This window comes from Engystomops pustulosus, chromosome 1 (assembly GCF_040894005.1).
Source record: "Engystomops pustulosus chromosome 1, aEngPut4.maternal, whole genome shotgun sequence".
Classification (NCBI taxonomy): Eukaryota; Metazoa; Chordata; class Amphibia; order Anura; family Leptodactylidae; genus Engystomops; species Engystomops pustulosus.
In genome coordinates, this window is record NC_092411.1 from 233,647,278 (window position 1) to 233,666,620 (window position 19,343).

The following is a 19,343-nucleotide window of genomic DNA, read 5'->3' on the forward strand; positions in this document are numbered from 1 at the left end:
TATCCATCAATATTTGTCTGACGGCCTATGTATTCTAAGTGTTTTACTTTATATGTACACCCCACGCTTCAACAAACAGCTATGAAAACAACTGTGACTGAGCTATATGTACTTATTACTGTATGAGGGCTTTGTATTGGGTTTACGCTCTGTAGTCAAGACATTTTATGCTTTACTCCCAGCTCATTACAAATTTTGGATTCATGGCAAGGTTTAAAAAAAAAATAAAAAATACACTGCACAGGGGTGGGACAGGCTTGCTCTGACATGTAGACACACTTCAGTGGTTTACAGGCTTTTACAACCATCCTCCTTACTTATGTGTTCAGGTTTGAGAGGTTTCTTAATGTTTTCTCCAAGAAAAACTGATGGATGTGATGGGGTTACAGCTCGGTGCTTCACTTGCATTTTACTCTTGCTGCATTGTACAGTTGGGCAGTTAATCTTCTAGTATAAAGTGAAGGAATCAATTATTTTGACATTGCATATAATCAGCCCTTTGTGAACATCTCCAACAATCTTAAGATCCACCCCGAGGGGGGACAGAGGGGGGGGGGGGGCAGTATTTGTTAGCTGCAGAGAATAGGTATATAAACCTTTGCAAGTTTCTGCTGGATGCCGTTACAGAAATCACTGCATTTCCTACTGTTTGATATTAATAAAGCTGGGTTCACATGTATAATACTAATAATAATACTAATACTAATAATACTAATACTAATAATAATCTGAAGGGGGGGGGTCACAAGAGATATAAAAGCTTGTATAAAATGTTCCAGTCATTATTTATAAAGGAACAGAATAAACTAATTTAATAAATAAAAATTCTGCTGCTTGAACCAGTCATCAGCCGCCATCTTACATACAAGGTCCATGGAGAATGTGACTGCAGAGAACCCTGGAGCTTGGTATCTGGTGTTTGCTGGATAACAGACAGGAGGAGGAGACAGGATGGGCAAGTAAAGAGGGTTGAAATTTAACGCAGTTAGCGAGTGTGATGGGCCTGCCGAAACAGATGGGTTTTCCAGGGAAGGGCATTCTACAGAATGAGTGCAGCTCTGGACATGTGAGGGAGAGGTCCAAATTAAGGTAGATATTACAAGATCATAGGCAGATCGAAGAGCACGGGTTGGGTAATAGACTCTTGGGTAATAATTAGAGATGGGCAAATTTTTCAAAAATTTCGATTCGAATCACATTGTTGTAGAATCATGTTGTAGAATGTTGTGCCATGCTCAAATATGCACAGGGAGCGTGGTTTGGTCTTCAAACAATGCTGTGTTTTAGTATGACACGCACATGACAGCCACTGCTCTTAGAATCGCTTCACTTCACTTCCATGTGCACTTATAGAGGCCAACTTGACCAAATAAGTGAAGTGGGAACATAGCCTGACAAGGTAACGCCTGTGCCAGCTCGAAAGGACTGAGGGCCAAGATCCCGCTTGGCATCAGATGATTCCATAGATTATAACAGAACCTGTTCTGTTAAACGCCCATACATGTAGAAACCCCCCAAAAAGAGTGGAATGGGCATCGGCAGTAATTTTGCATTGACGTCACTGATCATTTTGCCCTTCTTTTCATCCGTCAGTTTCCGCTTTCAATTGTTCAATAATCCATCATCAGTCTTGCTAAAGCCAAAATCAAACAGGAGTGGATCCAAAACAGAGATGACCAGTAGATGGGATATTTGCATGTCCTCTGTGTTCTGTATCCACTCCTATTCTATATCAATCTTTAAGCTTTTCATTCCTTCTGACAGATTAAATGAAGATGAAAACCAAACATATTGGAAACATCATAGAGTGGTGGAGGGTGAAAACGGCATTGTGGAAATCACAGGGTGTTCCAGGGAGACAACGGTCAGTTGGCAGCAGTACGAGTAGGCCGCAAAGCTGCACAATGACAATTTATGAAGCTGGCAGCAACATGGAAGGCCATAGTGTGGCACAATGACAGTGTGGAGGAGGCGGTAGCAAGAGGAGGTCAGAGAGTGGAACAATCACAGCGTGTGTAGGTGGGTGGCAGCAGCAGCATGAGGCCAGCAAGTGGCACAAAGACAAATTCTGGTGGTAGCAGCAACATGGCAAGCCACAGTGTGGCACAATGAGAGTGTGGAGGTGCAGCAGCAGGAGGTCAGAAAGTGGCACAATTACACATGAGGAGGTGGGTGACAATTCCAGTCCCTGTAAAAATGGTGGGAGGCAGATGCAGCAACTGGCAGCAGATGTGTGGCATCAGGCGGGTGGCAGCATCAGAATAGTGGCTGAGGCAGGTAGTTAGAATCCAGGCTCATTTCTCTACATTTGGGGGAGGCGTCATGGCTGATCAAATCTGATGCATAAGACATTGGTGTGTTCAAATCCTGGCTGAATCACGCCTGATTCATCTTGACAAAGGTCATTCTCTCCACATTACGGGGTGGACAAGCGGGTTCTCTTTGGGGTAAAAATGGCCCCCGTCGCACTGAACACCCGCTCTGATGCCACACTACTGGCTGGGCAGGACAGCTTCTACTGCAAACTCCTCAAGTTTGGCTGTCCAGTAGTCCAGGGGATCCACTACCTGGGGTGGTAGAGTACTGTCCAAGTATGCTCCATATCCTGCTGCTGGTGGCAGTTACCCTCTTCACTAGGTGGGTGAAGGAAGCTGCTCATTAAGGACTCCAGACTTAAGCTGCTGCTGATGGAGCTGCTACTGCTCCCACCCCCCACGCCCCCATCTCCCCACAGCAGCCGTGGCAGTAGTACGTGAGCGATGACTGCCAGGAATCCCCTGGTCAGACCTCACAGAGGATGGACAATGGCGCACATAGGCAGTGGCCAACTGTATGCACAGTATTTCTGTATAGTACGCCAGTTGTTCCTCCCTCTTGGCAGCTGGAAAAGTGTCACACATTTTGGACCGGTAGCAAGGGTCCAAGAGGGTGGAGAGGCAAAAGGCATCCCTATGCCAGATGTTGACACCTGAGCAAATGGCAGGTGGCACGCATGAGCTGCCAGGGGCTGACATCAAAGTTACACAGGGGAGTACTCCTGTCCAATTGCATCAAAAAATCATCAATGGCACAAGCCATTTGTTCTCTGAAGGGTGCAGAGTCCACAACTTGGAAAGGGAGGGACTGCAGTACCAACAACTTGGACAGGAGAACGGTCAGCTTCTGCACCTTAGGATGGATGGACGCATACAGTTATCTCTTTGTAATCGCCTCATTCAACGACTGCTGGCGCCATGCATAGTGAGGAGCAGGAGCATCTGGACCGGGAGATGATGTCAAAGACAAACAGCTCCCTTCAGCAGAGGTGCTGGAGCCTTGACTAGCTGAAGTGGCATGTGTGCCACTAGGTGCTGATGCTGTTCTGTGGCGGCAGGATGGGACCACCACATATAAGACACGTTTCTCCCAGGCCACTGGATGGTGACGCTGCATGTGTTGATGCAGGGCCGTGGTGCCAACGTTCGCTCCCTGTCCACGCTTCACTTTCTGCCTGAATATTCTACATATACACACTCCGGCTCCACTGGTGTCTTAACAAAAAAAATGCCACACTGCTGAATTGGAGATTTTACCGCCTACACTCTGCACTGCTACTGATGCAACTACTAATGCCGCTGCCTCGCTGAGCCCCTGTGCCACTTGTTACTTGCACCTGCAAAGCGGGTTTTGTACCCCGTCGCCGTTTGGCTCCAGTCCTCGCACTGCTGCCACCCTGCTGACTCACTGCCATAGTAGCGACTTGCTGTCTGCTTCGTTGCCTGATCCGCAAGCTGACACCCTCTTCTCCCGACGATGATGAAGCCCCTGCAAGTGTGATCGGCTACATCATCATCGATTTGTGTTTCCTTGACAGTGCTATTCTCCTCAACGGTTCCAGTATGCACAGCCTATGCCACTCTCCACATCTGTACTTTCCCTCCTACTGCACGAAGCAGCGGATGTCTGCCCCACCTCTTTACTGCCAAGCAGCTGCTGACTTTCCTCAAAGAGTTTGTCCTCGCTGTATAGTGGCGCTGAGCCCAGACCACCTAGTAGATCTCTGGCTGAGGAAAATGAACAGGACAGAGGCTGGTTGAGGACAGGCAAGGGCCGCTGACCTGCTCCTGGGCCATGCCTAATAAGGGTTGTATCTGACGAACACACGGACTCTTGACTGGGGTTGTCAGATGTCACTTGGGAGGAAGTGGATGACCTAGTCAACCAATCGAGAACCTTTAAGTTGTTCATCAACACACTGCCGCTAGATGACACAGTCAGTTCTATCCTTAGAGTCACCCCTACTGCGACGTCCCCTTACTGTGCTGCGACCTGTGCCTGATCCACCTGCCACCTCTCTGTCTGACATATTGGTTAATAAACTATGTGGATTTGACACGGATGTCTTGATATCTACTACAGCAACAAAAAAAGAATTGAAATTTGGGGTATAACGATCCCTCAGCAACTGACACCCTGGACTTCGTGCCAAACCAAAGTTTTCCTGAAATTCTAAACAAATTCCACTTTGTTAGAATCCATTTGCCCAAGTAATAGTCCGCAATAAGAATTTGGGTATCAGATTGGATAGGCCTGTTCAGAGGAGGACTGCAGGACATGTGTGAGATGAAGAGACGTCAGAGCAAGTCTCCTTTGCTTTTTTTTTTTGCTGACCTGACTAACCTTGGATACATGATGGGAGGGGAAAGGACTGCTATACTGGAATATCATTGAGCTACCACCTTGTTAGGGGGAAGACTGCATGGACCATCTTAATTTTTGGGTGTGTTTACCTTTAATGTACCCTTGTTAGCAGTGGTGAAGCCTGGTATTAGCACAGTCACTTGCAGTTCAGATCACAACTTCGGCTACGAAGCTAACCCCTTTGCCCCTCCTCCTCTCTCACCTGCTCAGAGAAGTAAACTGACAAGCAGAAACTGAATCCTTCTGCACAAACTTGACCAGGGCAGAAGGATCACAGGACGAGCAGACCTACCAGCAGAGGGAGCCAACAGTCAATTAAAAAAAAGTTAACTCCGTAAGCCTGGATATTTTTTTAATAAATGTTTCATGCTGAAAGTATTGTTTTACTGGATGATTTTCTGGTCTTCGGGTGGGAAAGTCGTTCAGTAACACTTGTATATCATTTCTTAGTCTTCAAAATCACCAATTATGAAGAACAATTAAATAAGAATTTAATAAAAAGCACTTTACAATAATCTATGTACATTTACCAGGTAATCGTATTGCAACACTCGGAAAGTAACAACCCTGGTGCCAAGGCACAGACCCAAATATCATTTCTATCTAGGACAAGCAGCTGCACCCAGCTCTGTTTAACACTAATCAAAAGTATATGATATAAATAGCAGTCCTATTATGTAATAAACAGTGTGCCAGATTCATAGAATGAGACAGACTTTCAAAACAATAACAAGAGAAACAAATCCACAATGACATGTACCCACCAAGCTCAAACTAGGACTTTCCCCTAATATAAAGAGGTAAGCCATGTTTATATTTGTTGTAGAAAGACATACTTTACCAAAAATTCACTTAATTTGTACTGAACATTATTGTGCTGTGCCAATGTACGAGAAGCAGCTTCGTGGGTATTGAACTGAAACAATAGCACTTAACACATTCATAGACTAACCAAAAAAGCCAATGAATAGTGAAGGACCAGGCACCCCTAATCTTGGGATTCGTGGAAATTCAGGCACCCACTTGGACAATCATTGTCTATCTAGTCAAAAACCTACCACATGGATACAGTGCTTCTAAACCAAGAACACTTACACATTGGTGTGAGTCTCTTGAAACAGGATGTGTTCTTCCTTTTGCTTCTAATAGCTTTGTTTTTTTGTTTTTAATGTCTTTTAAAATAATACAAAAATAGGCCTTAGGAGCTGCTGGCTACATCAGAGAAGCCCACTGTGGCTCCATCATCTGCCAATTATTCGCGCCTCCATTCAGGGAGGGAGGAGGCAATTAGAAACTCCTATATGGACAATTGGGCTTCTTTAACACATTCAGGAGCCCCTGAGGCTCATTTGCATATTTTCAAAAGACAGGTTTCTCAAAAACTAAACTAGAAGCAAAAACAAGAACTGATCCCATTTCAGGAGGCATGCAAGTGTACTTGGTTTAGAAGCAGTGCATCCGTGTGATTGATTTCCTTCATTTATGTAGGTCTCCCATAAACATTGGGGCGACCAAAAGCCAAACTCCTGCCAATATTAAAGTGATGTTATGAAACATATCTATAGAGGACAATAACAAGATTCCACACTAATTATTATTTTTAAATGTTGTGCCTCTGATGTTGGGTAATGTGGATTGCTTCACATTGATGAAAGTCTGACGAAACAGCACAGTTAATGACAGCCAGGTTGGCAGGCTCCAATGCAAACTTATGTGTGATATTCTAAGTAACTAGATGTTTTGTCCGATTGTTTTCTTAGAAATTAATGCAGTTAATAGAAAGCTATTTACATATTTATGAAAAGGATAAAGCTTTGGCATCCTATTTAGACGTCTTTTGCACGTCAGATTTTTTATAGTGGCTAATACACCTTAACAAATGTGGCAAACAAGGTCTGTAGTGGAAATGGAAACTTTTAGTTAAAATCATTAAAGCAGTTGAGTCACTAACAATAATAGACCTCATTAAAGCATATCATTTTGGAAAAATTTGTAAAATCAGCCCATTACCAAATATTGCCTTGCCAGTGTCGTCAGTATCTTATACGTTTCATTTTACAGTTGTTAACAGCCATGTCCTACAAGCTTTATCATTCAACACAGACTAGATAAAAACACACAATGTGAGTTCAGTCAGAGAGCAGTGTAGTTCTGACTCTGAACTATCCCACTCCACTCTTGCTGGTCTAGCCGCAGTACACAGATCAAATAGAATGCATTATTGACTATGTGTTAATATAAAAGGATATCATGGGTCTTAGTTATCCCAATACCTAGAGTGCACAAAATGTCACAGCAATACCATAGGTCAAATATCAATGCATTTCAATAGGTATAAAAAGGTATCACCCAGAGGACAGAGGAGGGGCCTGGCTGCCCAACGCGTTAGGCCACCAAACCTCATGGCTTCTACAAACATGCTTAAGATGCAATGCAATACTGCCACCATTATTGGTCAGTGACGCAACAATAACTATAGCATTTACTATTATCACCTGCACTACAGATTTCTGAAATAAAAAGGCTTTAAATTAATTACACTTTAACTTACAAGATGAAATACAAGATCTGGTGGAACATTTGAGAAAATGATGGACCTGTATATATTGTACACCTATAATTCACTAAATCCAATAATACATTTTTTATGTAGTCCTTTCATATTCTGCAGAGCTTAACTTCTAGGATGAGATTACAGATTATGATCATAACAAGAAAGGATTGTTACAGGAGACAAGGATCACTAGATTACAATTTTTATTGCTTTCCACTTATGAGACCACCAAAGGACTGCAAAACAATTATAAAAGAAAACAGAACAAAAATGTACTTACTTCTGTTCTTGCAAATTTTCCCCCGTATGCTGATCTGAATCAGTCTAGTAAAAAAGAAAATTTTAAAAAGTTAGCCAATATTCTACATAAACAAAACAATTGCATTGCACAAGTTGATTTCTGCACCACAATCCGCAGCTGGGATGTCATAATTCTGGCCGATTGTAAATCCGTTTCCACTGCAGATTATTTCAGCCGTGTGTGTATGGGAAGGTCATAAATTTATTGTACTACGGATTTACCATGTGGAAATGAATTGCAGAAAATCCACAGGTAATGTGGACAACTTGTGAAGGTAGATACTCAGGGTATGTTAAAAAAGCAGTATTCTGCATCAGTAATTGTAAGACAAAACAATAGTGAATCTGGTAAACAAGAAAACAGAAGGTGTAGATCCAACAGCATTAAAACGTAGAAGAGTTTTTTCATCTCTACACAACGTCTCTGTCTCCACATTCTTACATTTTCTTTAAAGGATCAAGTTGTGACAAAAAGGATAATAAAGCTGCATGAGTCATAGTTAGAGTTAACCACAATCTGAAGTCTACAAGTCCTACTTCTCTTTTGTACAGGTTTCTTATAAAACTGCTCAAGTTCTCAGAAAACACCAATCATGTAAAGTTAGCAATATACTGTATACTGATAGCAGCCGAGGCTGCCAAGTGTTGTGGGATGAGATCACCCTCTTATATGTTCGGTAATTGGGGGCTTCCCGACTTTCCCTAGAAATCGGCCAAAGATTTCAACAAGCTCCCCTTTTTGTAAACATATGAAGTAAACTTAGACTAACAGGCTTAACCCCTCTCCCGGAAAATACATGCACACTTGGTCAATTCAAGCATGCCCGTGTGGCCAGCCTAAAGTCAGGGCTCCAGAAAAGATTTGGATTCCTGAAAAAGTTTAAATAATAAGAATAATAATGAATAAGAGGATCCAAGAGATGATAGCCTTCGGTATTGCACATTGCAACAGGATACAAAGTCCTTCACCTCCACATATTATCATACCTTTTTCAATACCATTTCAATATGTTGCTGGTTTAGACACAAGAGGGATACTGGAGCGGATACCGGTGTACAAGCCTTGTAGAGGTCTGGATTCCTGACATACACCATATGGACAGGAGGGCACAAAAGTGGTGGTGGCTGTTCCCGGCCCCAGAGTCAGCAATTGCGTTAGCTATTGGGTGCACCAGTTCCTAACAGAGCACAAATTTTACGCTAGGGAACATGGCTGCACGGAGCCTCTTATTATATCTGGCACAACCGTGGGTGGAAGGGGGCGGTTGAATCATCGATAACATTCCCCCGAAGCAGTCTTCACCTTCAAATCACCTCTCAGAAATGCTTGCAATATGCGCAGGAATCTCAGTAGTGTCAGGGTAGTGGGAGGTGAACATTTTTCACCATTTCTCCTAAATTTAGAGTGTGAGGGTGCATCCACACGTTCAGTTTTTCAGATGCAGATTTTGAAGCCAAAAACCGGTGTGGGTAACAATGAGTGAGGATCATCATTGAGAAGAGTTTCTCCTTCTCTATTTTCACTCCACTCCTGATTTGAACATCAAAAACTGCATATGAAAAAAGTGAACCTGTGAATGCATCCTAAAGGATAGTCCCGATACAGGTGTGACATTTTATTCCTACTGACAGAAGTAAAGGCATTTCACATAAACTTGTTAGCTGTAGAGTCTTTGCACTGACGAGCCTACAATGCTGAAATATGGTGGAAACCAATGATCCGTTATAGTTAGTCCAAATCAGAATTAGAGACCACAAAGAAAACAGTATAATGCAAATACTTAAGGGAGTTGTCTGACTGTTATAAAAATTTATTAGCTGGGCTGGGGAGGATTTTAAAGCTGTACTCACCTGCTCCATCGCTCCCGATGTCCTGTGCCATGGTGGGCGCATCAGGACATCTGGTAATTGTCGGAGCTTCCAAGCCCCTGTATCTGCACCAGAGCAGATGAGTACAGCTTACTTTTTTTTATTAAAGCTCTCCCCAGACTGGCTGATATATAATGGTCAGACAACCGCTTTAACTATACTATTCTGTATGTATCCGACTCCTGGTTCACACAAACTGGGGGAAAACTGCTGAAATAACTGAGATGTGAAGTGGTTCTTACAGCCATGAAGGCGAAACAATACTTCTATGTAGATGCAGCTTACACATACATGTAGCATAAAACTCTGGTGGAACTGGTTGTATTCTTAGTTGGTGACTGAATACTTAGCAACAGCAATTCAGTTATATGAAGGTTTTCAGTCCCCTGGCCATTGAAGCTGTATAGAAAAGCACAGTATAAGCATCTAGTTATATTCTATTACATCAACTAAAGATAATAGTTCTATTACAGAATACACATTGTGGGAAGAAAGGTGAAGTAGGTTACCAACAAAATGTTAATAGGAAACCAAGAATGATGAGAGTTCCTACATTCACAGGAAGTGGCAACACATTTTAAACGAGTATTGAGAGAAAATTGAGCATAGCATTTTATGGCAAATTTAAAGTTTGGTGTGTGTTATTTAAAAGGTTAACTTCCAGACAAAACATGGGAACTTGCCATTCAAATTAGCCCACCCAATATAAAAACTTAATTAAAAACTTTGATTAAAACACATTGCCCTTACCCCCAAATGGTTCCTTTCCATGGCTGTAATGTTACAAAATCAGTTTCTAAAATTATATGCAACTCGGCTGAGGTGAGTCCAATGGTATAATTGGAGTCCTGTACATATTTAACTTGCACTGCTCTGCCTCCTTGTTCCTGATTGACAGGTCTCACTGCTAGAAAATGCTGCTGTATGGGACTAGTACTTAGGGACCATCTGCCTATATTCAACTACAGAAAGATACAGCTCTGTTTAAATACCACTAGGTTACATCAGTGAGCACTTCAGTTCACTTGACCAAGGGGATGTCATCTAAGGTCCTTCACCCGGTTACATTTGCAAGGTCTATCCTATGCGGGGATCCACGAGGTACTTGAGGTGCTGTCCCGCTCCTGGAGGCGCTGCTGCTTGTGGTAAATGAGTGTGTACACTCTAGTAGATGTAAAACTATTTTATTTGGAAACACTGCGCGTTTCGGCTCCAGGCTGGAGCCTTCGTCAGGTGAGATAGTTACATGAACTATCTCAAATAAAATAGTTTTACATTTACTAGAGTATACACACTCATTTACCACAAGCAGCAGCGCCTCCAGGAGCGGGACAGCACCTCAAGTACCCCGTGGATCCCCGCATTGTTTGCCAAGACCGTCATTTGCTAGATGTTAGGACTAGGAATCCCACCGGCAGCAGGTTCTTTCTTCTACACCTACCTGCTATATGCTTGATTTTCATCTAGACAAGGTGAGAATCATTCTTCTTGATACAGCTCTTCTTTCAAAAGAAATACGCTTGAATCTCTTGCGCTTTTTGTCTCCCTTCCTTCCTGTGGCAAAACTGGTGCACACCCATGGGTCTCCACTCCTATGCACCCATATTTAGCATTTTGTCTAAGGTCTATCCTATGTATGTATTCCATAAAATCAGGTGTAGAAGTCTATGGAGGCATGCTGTGATTTCAAGTGATCAGATAAATTCATGGGGTAGACGTTGCAAATGTAAATGCGTAATAGACCTTGGATGATATCCCCTTGGTCACATGCCATGAAGTGCTGAATAGCGAGTAGGTATAAGGCATGGGGAGGAGTAGGTGGAAGGGCATAGCCAAGAAGAACATGCCAGTTAAAACCACTGAACTGAACATTGCAAGTTTAGTTCATTGGTTCTAGGTGCAGTCCAGGAAATCCAAAAAGCACATGCAGCGAGTTTCACAGACTGAACTTGCTTGTGCTATAAAGGAAATCTACCATCAAGATCAATAAACCAGGGGCATTTACTTATAGATCCAGTCACTGTGACTGTGGTACTCTTATTATGTTAACCACTGCCACCTTTCTTTCAAAATCAACTTTTAAAATTATGCTAGTGAGCCAGAAGGGATCTGGGGGAGGGGCGGTAAAAGAGCCTCCCCCTTGGTCCCTTAGCACTTCCCCCTTCTTTTGGCCTGATGTAGTCTCTTGGCAGTAGAGGAAGCATCAGCACATAGAGAGGAGGGCAGAGGGGGGTGCTCCTGCACAGCATAACAGCCTGTGAAGCAGCAGCACAGAGGGGTTCTGTTAACACCCATAATTTTAAGCGTTTATTTTATAAGGAAGCCATGGATAACCAATACAAGATTATTGCAGTGCATGGTTCCATGTGTATCTATACTATGCTTGATTCTGATGGTAGATTCCCTTTAAGAGAGAGACGCAGCATACAGTGGGAGTTGATATACCTTTTCAGAAAGCATATATAAATTCTTACAGATCATAGCCATCAATATTCATGATAAACAGACTGCTCCTCCTCAACCCTGCAGTCACTGATTGACCGATTATTCCTCATGCACAGCTATAGGGAGAAAACAGTATATCATGTGTGGAGTGCAATGGGAAAAAGTCTGTATAACATAAAAACAAAGGATGCCCAGGACGATGAAAGCTCTCAAAAACTACCCTCACAAAGGTGATGAAAAAATTCCCTATAAGCACCGACTCTGGCCATCAGAGCACAAAGTAAAGAAATTCAAGGCAAATACGGAAATTAATATTTGTGTAGTGAAAAATTTATATACTTTCTATATCAATTCCTCACGATTTTCTAGATCTCTGCTTGCCGTCATGCAATAGGAAGTTGCATTCTTTACTTCCTGTAGATAATCACTTGTCCATGGTCATGTGATGTCACACAGCTCTGATTACTTGTAAGCATCACACAGCTCTGATTACTGTGTGTGTTATAACGAGCCGTGCACCTATGTGACATCACATGACCATGGACTGATGTTTATCAACAGGAAGAAAAGAATGCAACTTCCTGTTGCATGACGGCAAGCAGAGATCCTTGGAAATTTATAAAAAATGTGTATTGGAAAATGTTATAACTTTTCATGACACAAACATAATCCATTATTTTAAAGTGGACAAGCCCTTTAGGATTGGGAGTCCAATTTAGGTGGCAAAAAACTGGTAAGTGTGGTTACTATACAAGTACCATGCTTCAGTGTGTGGTAGAGCTAGAAGAACAAAGAGAAAGAATTATGGATGGAGTTAGATTGTTTTATTGAGATAATCTAATACACCCATGTCCATAAGGTTGAATTCACCATCGAATGTTGTGTCCCTCGAATACACTCTCCTTCAATATATAGATTTCCCCGTTTCTGGGTTTGGGGGGGGGGGGGGGGGGGAGGTGTTATATGGCTTTTAACTACATTTCCCCAGTGTCTGCAATAAGAAAACAATAGCATAATAAAAGGTACTAAATAAAATAACCTAATCATTTCAGAACTGTTAAATTATATAACATAACATGAAATATTTCACTCGCAAGTAACAATGGAGCATCATTCACCTCGAAACAAAGGGAACTTGTCAAATCGTTCCCCATTCTTAATGATTACATCGGCAGCAGGATAATCTTAATGTAATTAATATGACTATAATATGACTATAGGAGTCTGGCTTGTTGTGCTGAGGAAATTTTACAAAAGATTAGTAAACGCCATATCTAACATATTCATGTTGAGCTGCGAGCCTTTTGTCCCCCCCCCCCTCCCTTGCAGCCATGCAGAATGACAATGAACGCAGGCTTAACTCCTTGTGCTGGTATTTAGGGAGTACATCAAGGACTTCACATCTGCTCCTCCCTCTACTTGCGATGGGAAGGGGAATAGTCAGCGTGCTTCTCCCTTTGTGTGACAGCTCGTGTACAATTACACACACACACTAATGATGATGGCGTTACTCCAGGCACCGTGACCGCGCTATTGTCTCTCCCGTAACCAGAATGCACAAAAATGTGGAAAAGACACAAACACCTACATGACTAAATGCAATTTTGCAAATAATGATAAAAACATGGTCAGGGACTTGACAAAGAAAGCATCTTCACTCACTCTATAGCGAGGCATGAAGGTCTATGTATTACTTTCTCCTGCACTCTCAGGGAGACTGTATAGTAGTTGGAAAAAAAAACGGTATTATTACAGCTTACAGCAATTAAAAGTGTATTAGCAATTAGCTAACGAACCTAAAACATAAATCCAGGATTAGCAGCCATAAAGCATAAGAACTGCCAAGGCTAAGCTTCTCCTGCTCGTGTACTTTGGGCTATGGCGAGTCTGTGATCCGATATTACGTCAGACACCTTTTACAAAGCGTTGACAGAACCTTTAGCTTAGAAAGTGTCCATTAGGTTCCAGGGCTCCTCCTATCTCGCATTAGACAAAAGTCGCCAAGGCATTAAAAAACGCAGTGAAGAATCAGAGTTCTTTCATTGGCACTACAAGGGAGCGAGTTCTTTCTTTCCCCACGCACGCGCTGAATGGTGCTATACACAATAAAAGTAATTGCACAAAAGGACATCTGCTCTGCTAAAAAAACTACGGGCCAGGATTCTGCTACCTGAAACATTGCTCAGAAACCACGAGTCAGCATAAAGCCAATAGTACATATCCCGATGCCTCACATGTGTGTACTTGGCAAACAGATAGCTAGTCACTTCCACACCCTGCTATAATCTTATCTGACAGTGTGGCTGCTGAAGCCAGGGCTGGGCTGCCGTCACATCACTCCCCTCCCAGCACAGGTAACAACCGAGAGCAGCCATCATACGCTATGGCGTCTGCCTACAAAGGTGTAATGCATCCACACATACCAAATCTTGTGAGTAGTTCCAACCTGTTGGGCTGCATTTCCTGCCTACAGGGTTTTAGTCTTACTCACAAGAAATTCTATTAAAATGAGAACTCAGCAGAATATTCACGAGTGTCCCAAAAGCTGAATATCTCGGAGGTCATCCAGAAAGCCATCCTAGCACATACTACCGGGAGAATTCCTGGGAAATATACATTTCTGCTTGTGGCCCCATTAGAAAACAGGCACTTTATGGGAATGGAGACAATAGACAGTATTCACACACTACAGGTTGTGACTCTATGTGACTGTATTACACTGATAGCGCTGGGAGGCTAGTGACTTTAGTGGCCATGTTCTATTATCCCATGTTAGTTATGATTACATATAGGACTCCAACGTAAGAATAAATTAATATATATGAAATGCACTCAGCAGCATGAAAGTAGAAATTTATCTGTTAGTAAAAGTATAGTATATACTAAGTATTACACTAGTATACAAGTCCAGAGATGCTGACTACTAACAAGTCTACACACACTTCTATACGTGACCTCGTCATCATATTATCCATTATCAAAGGCAGAGGCGTAACTACAGGGGTAGCAGCCATAGCAACTATTATGGGGCCCACAGTGAGTGGGGGCCCCCAACATCAGAAGTATTAGGTGTGTATATGGTATGGTATGTATATGTGCTGAGTATGCATCTGAGTATGTATCTGATGTTTATTTGGTGCAAGTTTATGTGCATATGATATGTGTATTTGCTTATGTCTGTGTATATGGTGTATGAGTGTATATGGTACTGTATGTGTGTATATGCTGTGAATATACTGTGTGTGTTGGTAACTCATTTGCGAGTATACAAATATCGATATATTTGTCTAAATCATTAAACATTATTGCTTATAACAATATAACAAACAGTCACAGGGAGAAAACTTTCAGAACTGAAAGCGTAAGCAACGCTACATGTCATGTGACTGATGATAGACAAACAACAGATCCAGGGCTTCTCTCAAACCAGACACGGACCATACTAACTTCCAGAGCCGCATCCAAGTCTTCACAGGAAGTCCTTCCCCCAGTCCCTGCCGATTTCACAAGGCACAGAGGTTGGGGTCTTTGCATTGGTCTTAAACTAACATAAGATTTCCTTGGGATTTGCATGTGTGGTTTTACTCGTTAAATCAGGTTTTTTTCCTATATTCTTAGTTATGGACAAATTGTGGGATTGCAATGGGTTGGCCAACACCAACTTACCTATGCCTTACCTGCTACAATGTACAGTAGCAGCATTGTGGATGAATTTCATACAATTTACGAACTCTAACTGCAACTAAACCCCAAAGTGAGCGGGGGTTAGGGACCACAACAGAACCACAACATATACACAGGCATACAATATTGTTACACACACAAAAAAAAAGAAGACAATGCAGTGTTTTGGTTTTTCCTCTCCCAAATATAGATTTAAAAGTTCATTTCATCCCCTTCAGCCCCAGCCCATAAAATAACAACCTTTGGAGCATATTTTGTGTTATTCTCAACACTTCTGGTCCACAAATCAATCTGGTCATAAAAGTCTGAGCAGGTTCCTATTCCCATTTGATTTATTACATATTCACCAGCGTTCATGGGATGATACCAGATCCAGCCTATATAAAGGATAAGTGGAGAACCACTACCATCACTCTTATAATAGGTCTGAACAAATATTATCACTAAGCTTAAAGTCACTAGGAAACATAGTAAATAATGTAAACAATGAAAACAATAAAAATATAGAGATGGTGTGTTTCACCTGGACCGGATATTTGACAACACTGCACTCTGTATATTACACAGGATATTATAACAACACAGTATAAGTGATTTTGTTATTCTTCAGCCCATGAGGTGGCAGGAGAATCAGTTTTAAGTAAATGTGCCAACCAAACGCACTCATTTTAACAAACCGCTTGCCAATGCATTACAACCTAAGTACACAATGCAATCTACAAATATGAACTAAACATAGCAACTCAGTAAACACATGTATAAGAAAACAGCAAACACAATGTAACAACCGCAGGCTGGCATGGTGATCCTAGGTGCAGAACCAGCGCCACACATTCCCATACAGGAGGCTCCACACACGTAGACCTCATTGTTGTCCAAGGTCCGCACCTCATTTGTTTACAGCGGCAGCATCCTGGAAGTTCATTATCTCATCCAATACACAAAGGAAACACAATAATAGCCATAAAACTGCATCTGTCAAAGACATCACTAGTCTCCACTGATGGACACACAATTGATGGCTATGACAAGTTTGTGGAGTACATTGTCCTTTATCTCACCTGAGCAGGTAGCACAAGTTCAGCGTCTTCCGCTTGCCACAGCTCCACCATGCTGGGGACAGGTTCGATTACTAAAAGTGGCAGAAAAGACAAAAGAGCCCACATTACTGGCAATATCAGGGGGAAATGGGAATGATAAAAGGCCTGATCCGGTGCACACAGTGACAGCTCCAAGCTGGCCATACATCGAGGAGACAAAGACTTCTCTAAGGAGACCACCGTACACAGCGGGGTCTACATGCAGCCACTTATCCGTGGATGGCGAGGGCAATCCCGGGCAGCACACCAGCTCTTAGAGGGATGTGCCACATGAGAAGTTGTAGAATGTATACGATTATTTATGTTTTCCTTATTTCCAAGTCGTTTCCATCCTCCGCAGAAGGTAAACAAAAAGCAGGTACCATCTCATAAGAAGAGTCATTGTCTATAACATGACGGGCATGTGCCAAGGAGGCTGCCTACACCTGGCACCAGGACTACAATACAAGTGGTGATGCCAGGAGACCTGTGAGCAGACCATGAATATCCAGGGTGACACTGCAGCAGCCCCTGGCATCATGCACATTGCCCCTGAACAAAGCCAAACTCCTGGGCAGGGGGAGTGTGCGGCCAGGGACAGGCCCTTATCCTCTGCTCCCCCGCCATCCTCCTCCTGCACCCCAGGCCCTGCCGGGAGCGGGCACCCACATTCCCCAATATGCAGCCGCCCCTCACCTTGTCCCCCTCCTTGCCGAAAGCAGGGCAGCAGGACGTGCAGCAGCCCCAGGATCACATTGACGGCTGTGGCGCTGCTGCAGCAGCGGCCGCCCCGGATAGGGACCAGCAGCCCCGCCATGCTGCTGCTCTTGCTTGGGCTTCAGTGCTCGCTCGGGTGTCAGCAGCCGCGGAGCGGGCGGGCCCGCCGTGCACACGTGGGGCGAGGTGTGAGCGCGGCCCGGGGAGGGGACACACAGCTCCGGCGCTGCTGTCACTGCTTGCGTGCACCGCGGGGAGGCGGGCCCGGCCCTCCCAGACAAAGAGGCAGCTGTACCCGGCCACAACAATGACAGCCCGCACCTCCGCCCGCCGCGTGTTACACACCGAGCACCGCCCGCTAGCTGTGTACACATGTCACCGACTACAGGCCACACAGTGCCTGCTAATGATGGCCTCTCATACCCGGGGAGTACCCCCTCACACACACAGCCAGGCCATTACCCCCAATACCTAATAGTAATAGTGTACCCCCCTTTTACACATGTCACCGACTACAGGCCTCAGAGTGCCTGCTAATAATGGCCTCTCATAGCCAGGGAGTACCCCCTCACACACACAGCCAGGCCATTACCCCCAATACCTAATAGTAATAGTGTACCCCCCTTATACACATGTCACCGACTACAGGCCACACAGTGCCTGCTAATGATGGCCTCTCATACCCGGGGAGTACCCCCTCATACACACAGCCGGGCCATTACCCCCAATACCTAATAGTGCTAGTGTATCCCCAATACCTAATAGTGCTGGTGTACCCCTCTTATACACATGTCACCGACTACAGGCCTCAGAGTGCCTTCTAATAATGGCCTCTCATACCCGGGGAGTACCCCCTCACACACACAGCCGGGCCATTACCCCCAATACCTAATAGTGCTAGTGTATCCCCCTTATACACATGTCACTGACTACAGGCCTCAGAGTGCCTGCTAATAATGGCCTCTCATATCCAGGGAGTACTCCCTCACACACACAGCCGGGCCATTACCCCCAATACCTGATAGTGCTAGTGTATCCCCCTTATACACATGTCACCGACTACAGGCCACTCAGTGCCTGCTAATGATGGCCTCTCATACCCAGGGAGTACCCCCTCACACACACAGCCGGGCCATTACCCCCCAATACTTAATAGTGCTAGTGTACCCCCCTTATACACAGGGTCAACAGAGTACCCCAATACCCAATGGTGATAGTGTATCCCCAATTACTAATAGTGATAGTGTACCCCCTTATACATAGGCTCAAGAGAGTACCCCAAAAGTGATAGTGTATCCCCATTAACTAAGATTGCTGGTGTAATCCCTTATACACAGAGCCAGACGATTAAGCCCAATAACTAATAGGTGTGGTGTATCTCCTTATACACAGGGTCAACAGAGTACCCCAATACATAATAGTGCTAGTGTATCCCCAATAACTAATAGTGCTAGTGTATCCAAATTATACACAGGGTCAACAGAGTACCCCAATACCAAATAGTGCTAGTGTATCCCCAATACCTAATAGTGGTAGTGTATTCCTAATAACCAACAGTGCTAGTGTATCCCCCTTATACACAGGGTCAACAGAGTGCCCCAATAATGATAGTGTATCCCCTTATACACAGGGTCAACAGAGTACCCCAATACCTAATAGTGGTAGTGTATTCCTAATAACTAATAGTGCTAGTGTATCCCCCTTATACACAGGGTCAATCCCCTTATACACAGAGCCAGACGATTAAGCCCAATAACTAATAGGTGTACTGTACCCCTAATACGTATTTGTATATCCCTAATAACTAATATTGCTACTGTAATCCCGTATACACAGAGCCAGACAATTACCCCCAATATCTAATAGTGCTAGTGTCTCCTCTTATACACAGGGTGAGAAGAGTACTCCCAATAACTAATGGTGCTTATGTATCCCTAATAATTAATAGTGCTAATATACACAGGGTCAGGATAGTACCCCAATAACTAATTGTGATAGTATATCCCCTCATACAC

General features: G+C 43.5%; 1 protein-coding gene across 1 annotated transcript in view; it reads right to left on the bottom strand.

Moving 5' to 3' along the window:
- Positions 1-17,669, bottom strand: part of TMEM131L (transmembrane 131 like) — an 80,928-nt gene extending 63,259 nt beyond the window's left edge. The window contains exons 1-3 of the mRNA XM_072121078.1: positions 17,308-17,669; positions 16,594-16,664; positions 7,515-7,558 (exon numbers count right to left, since the gene is read on the bottom strand). Coding sequence (XP_071977179.1) covers positions 7,515-7,558; positions 16,594-16,664; positions 17,308-17,428 — 236 coding nt within the window. The 5' untranslated portion in view covers positions 17,429-17,669. The remainder of the gene's footprint in view (positions 1-7,514; positions 7,559-16,593; positions 16,665-17,307) is intronic.
- Positions 17,670-19,343: the final 1,674 nt, after the last annotated feature.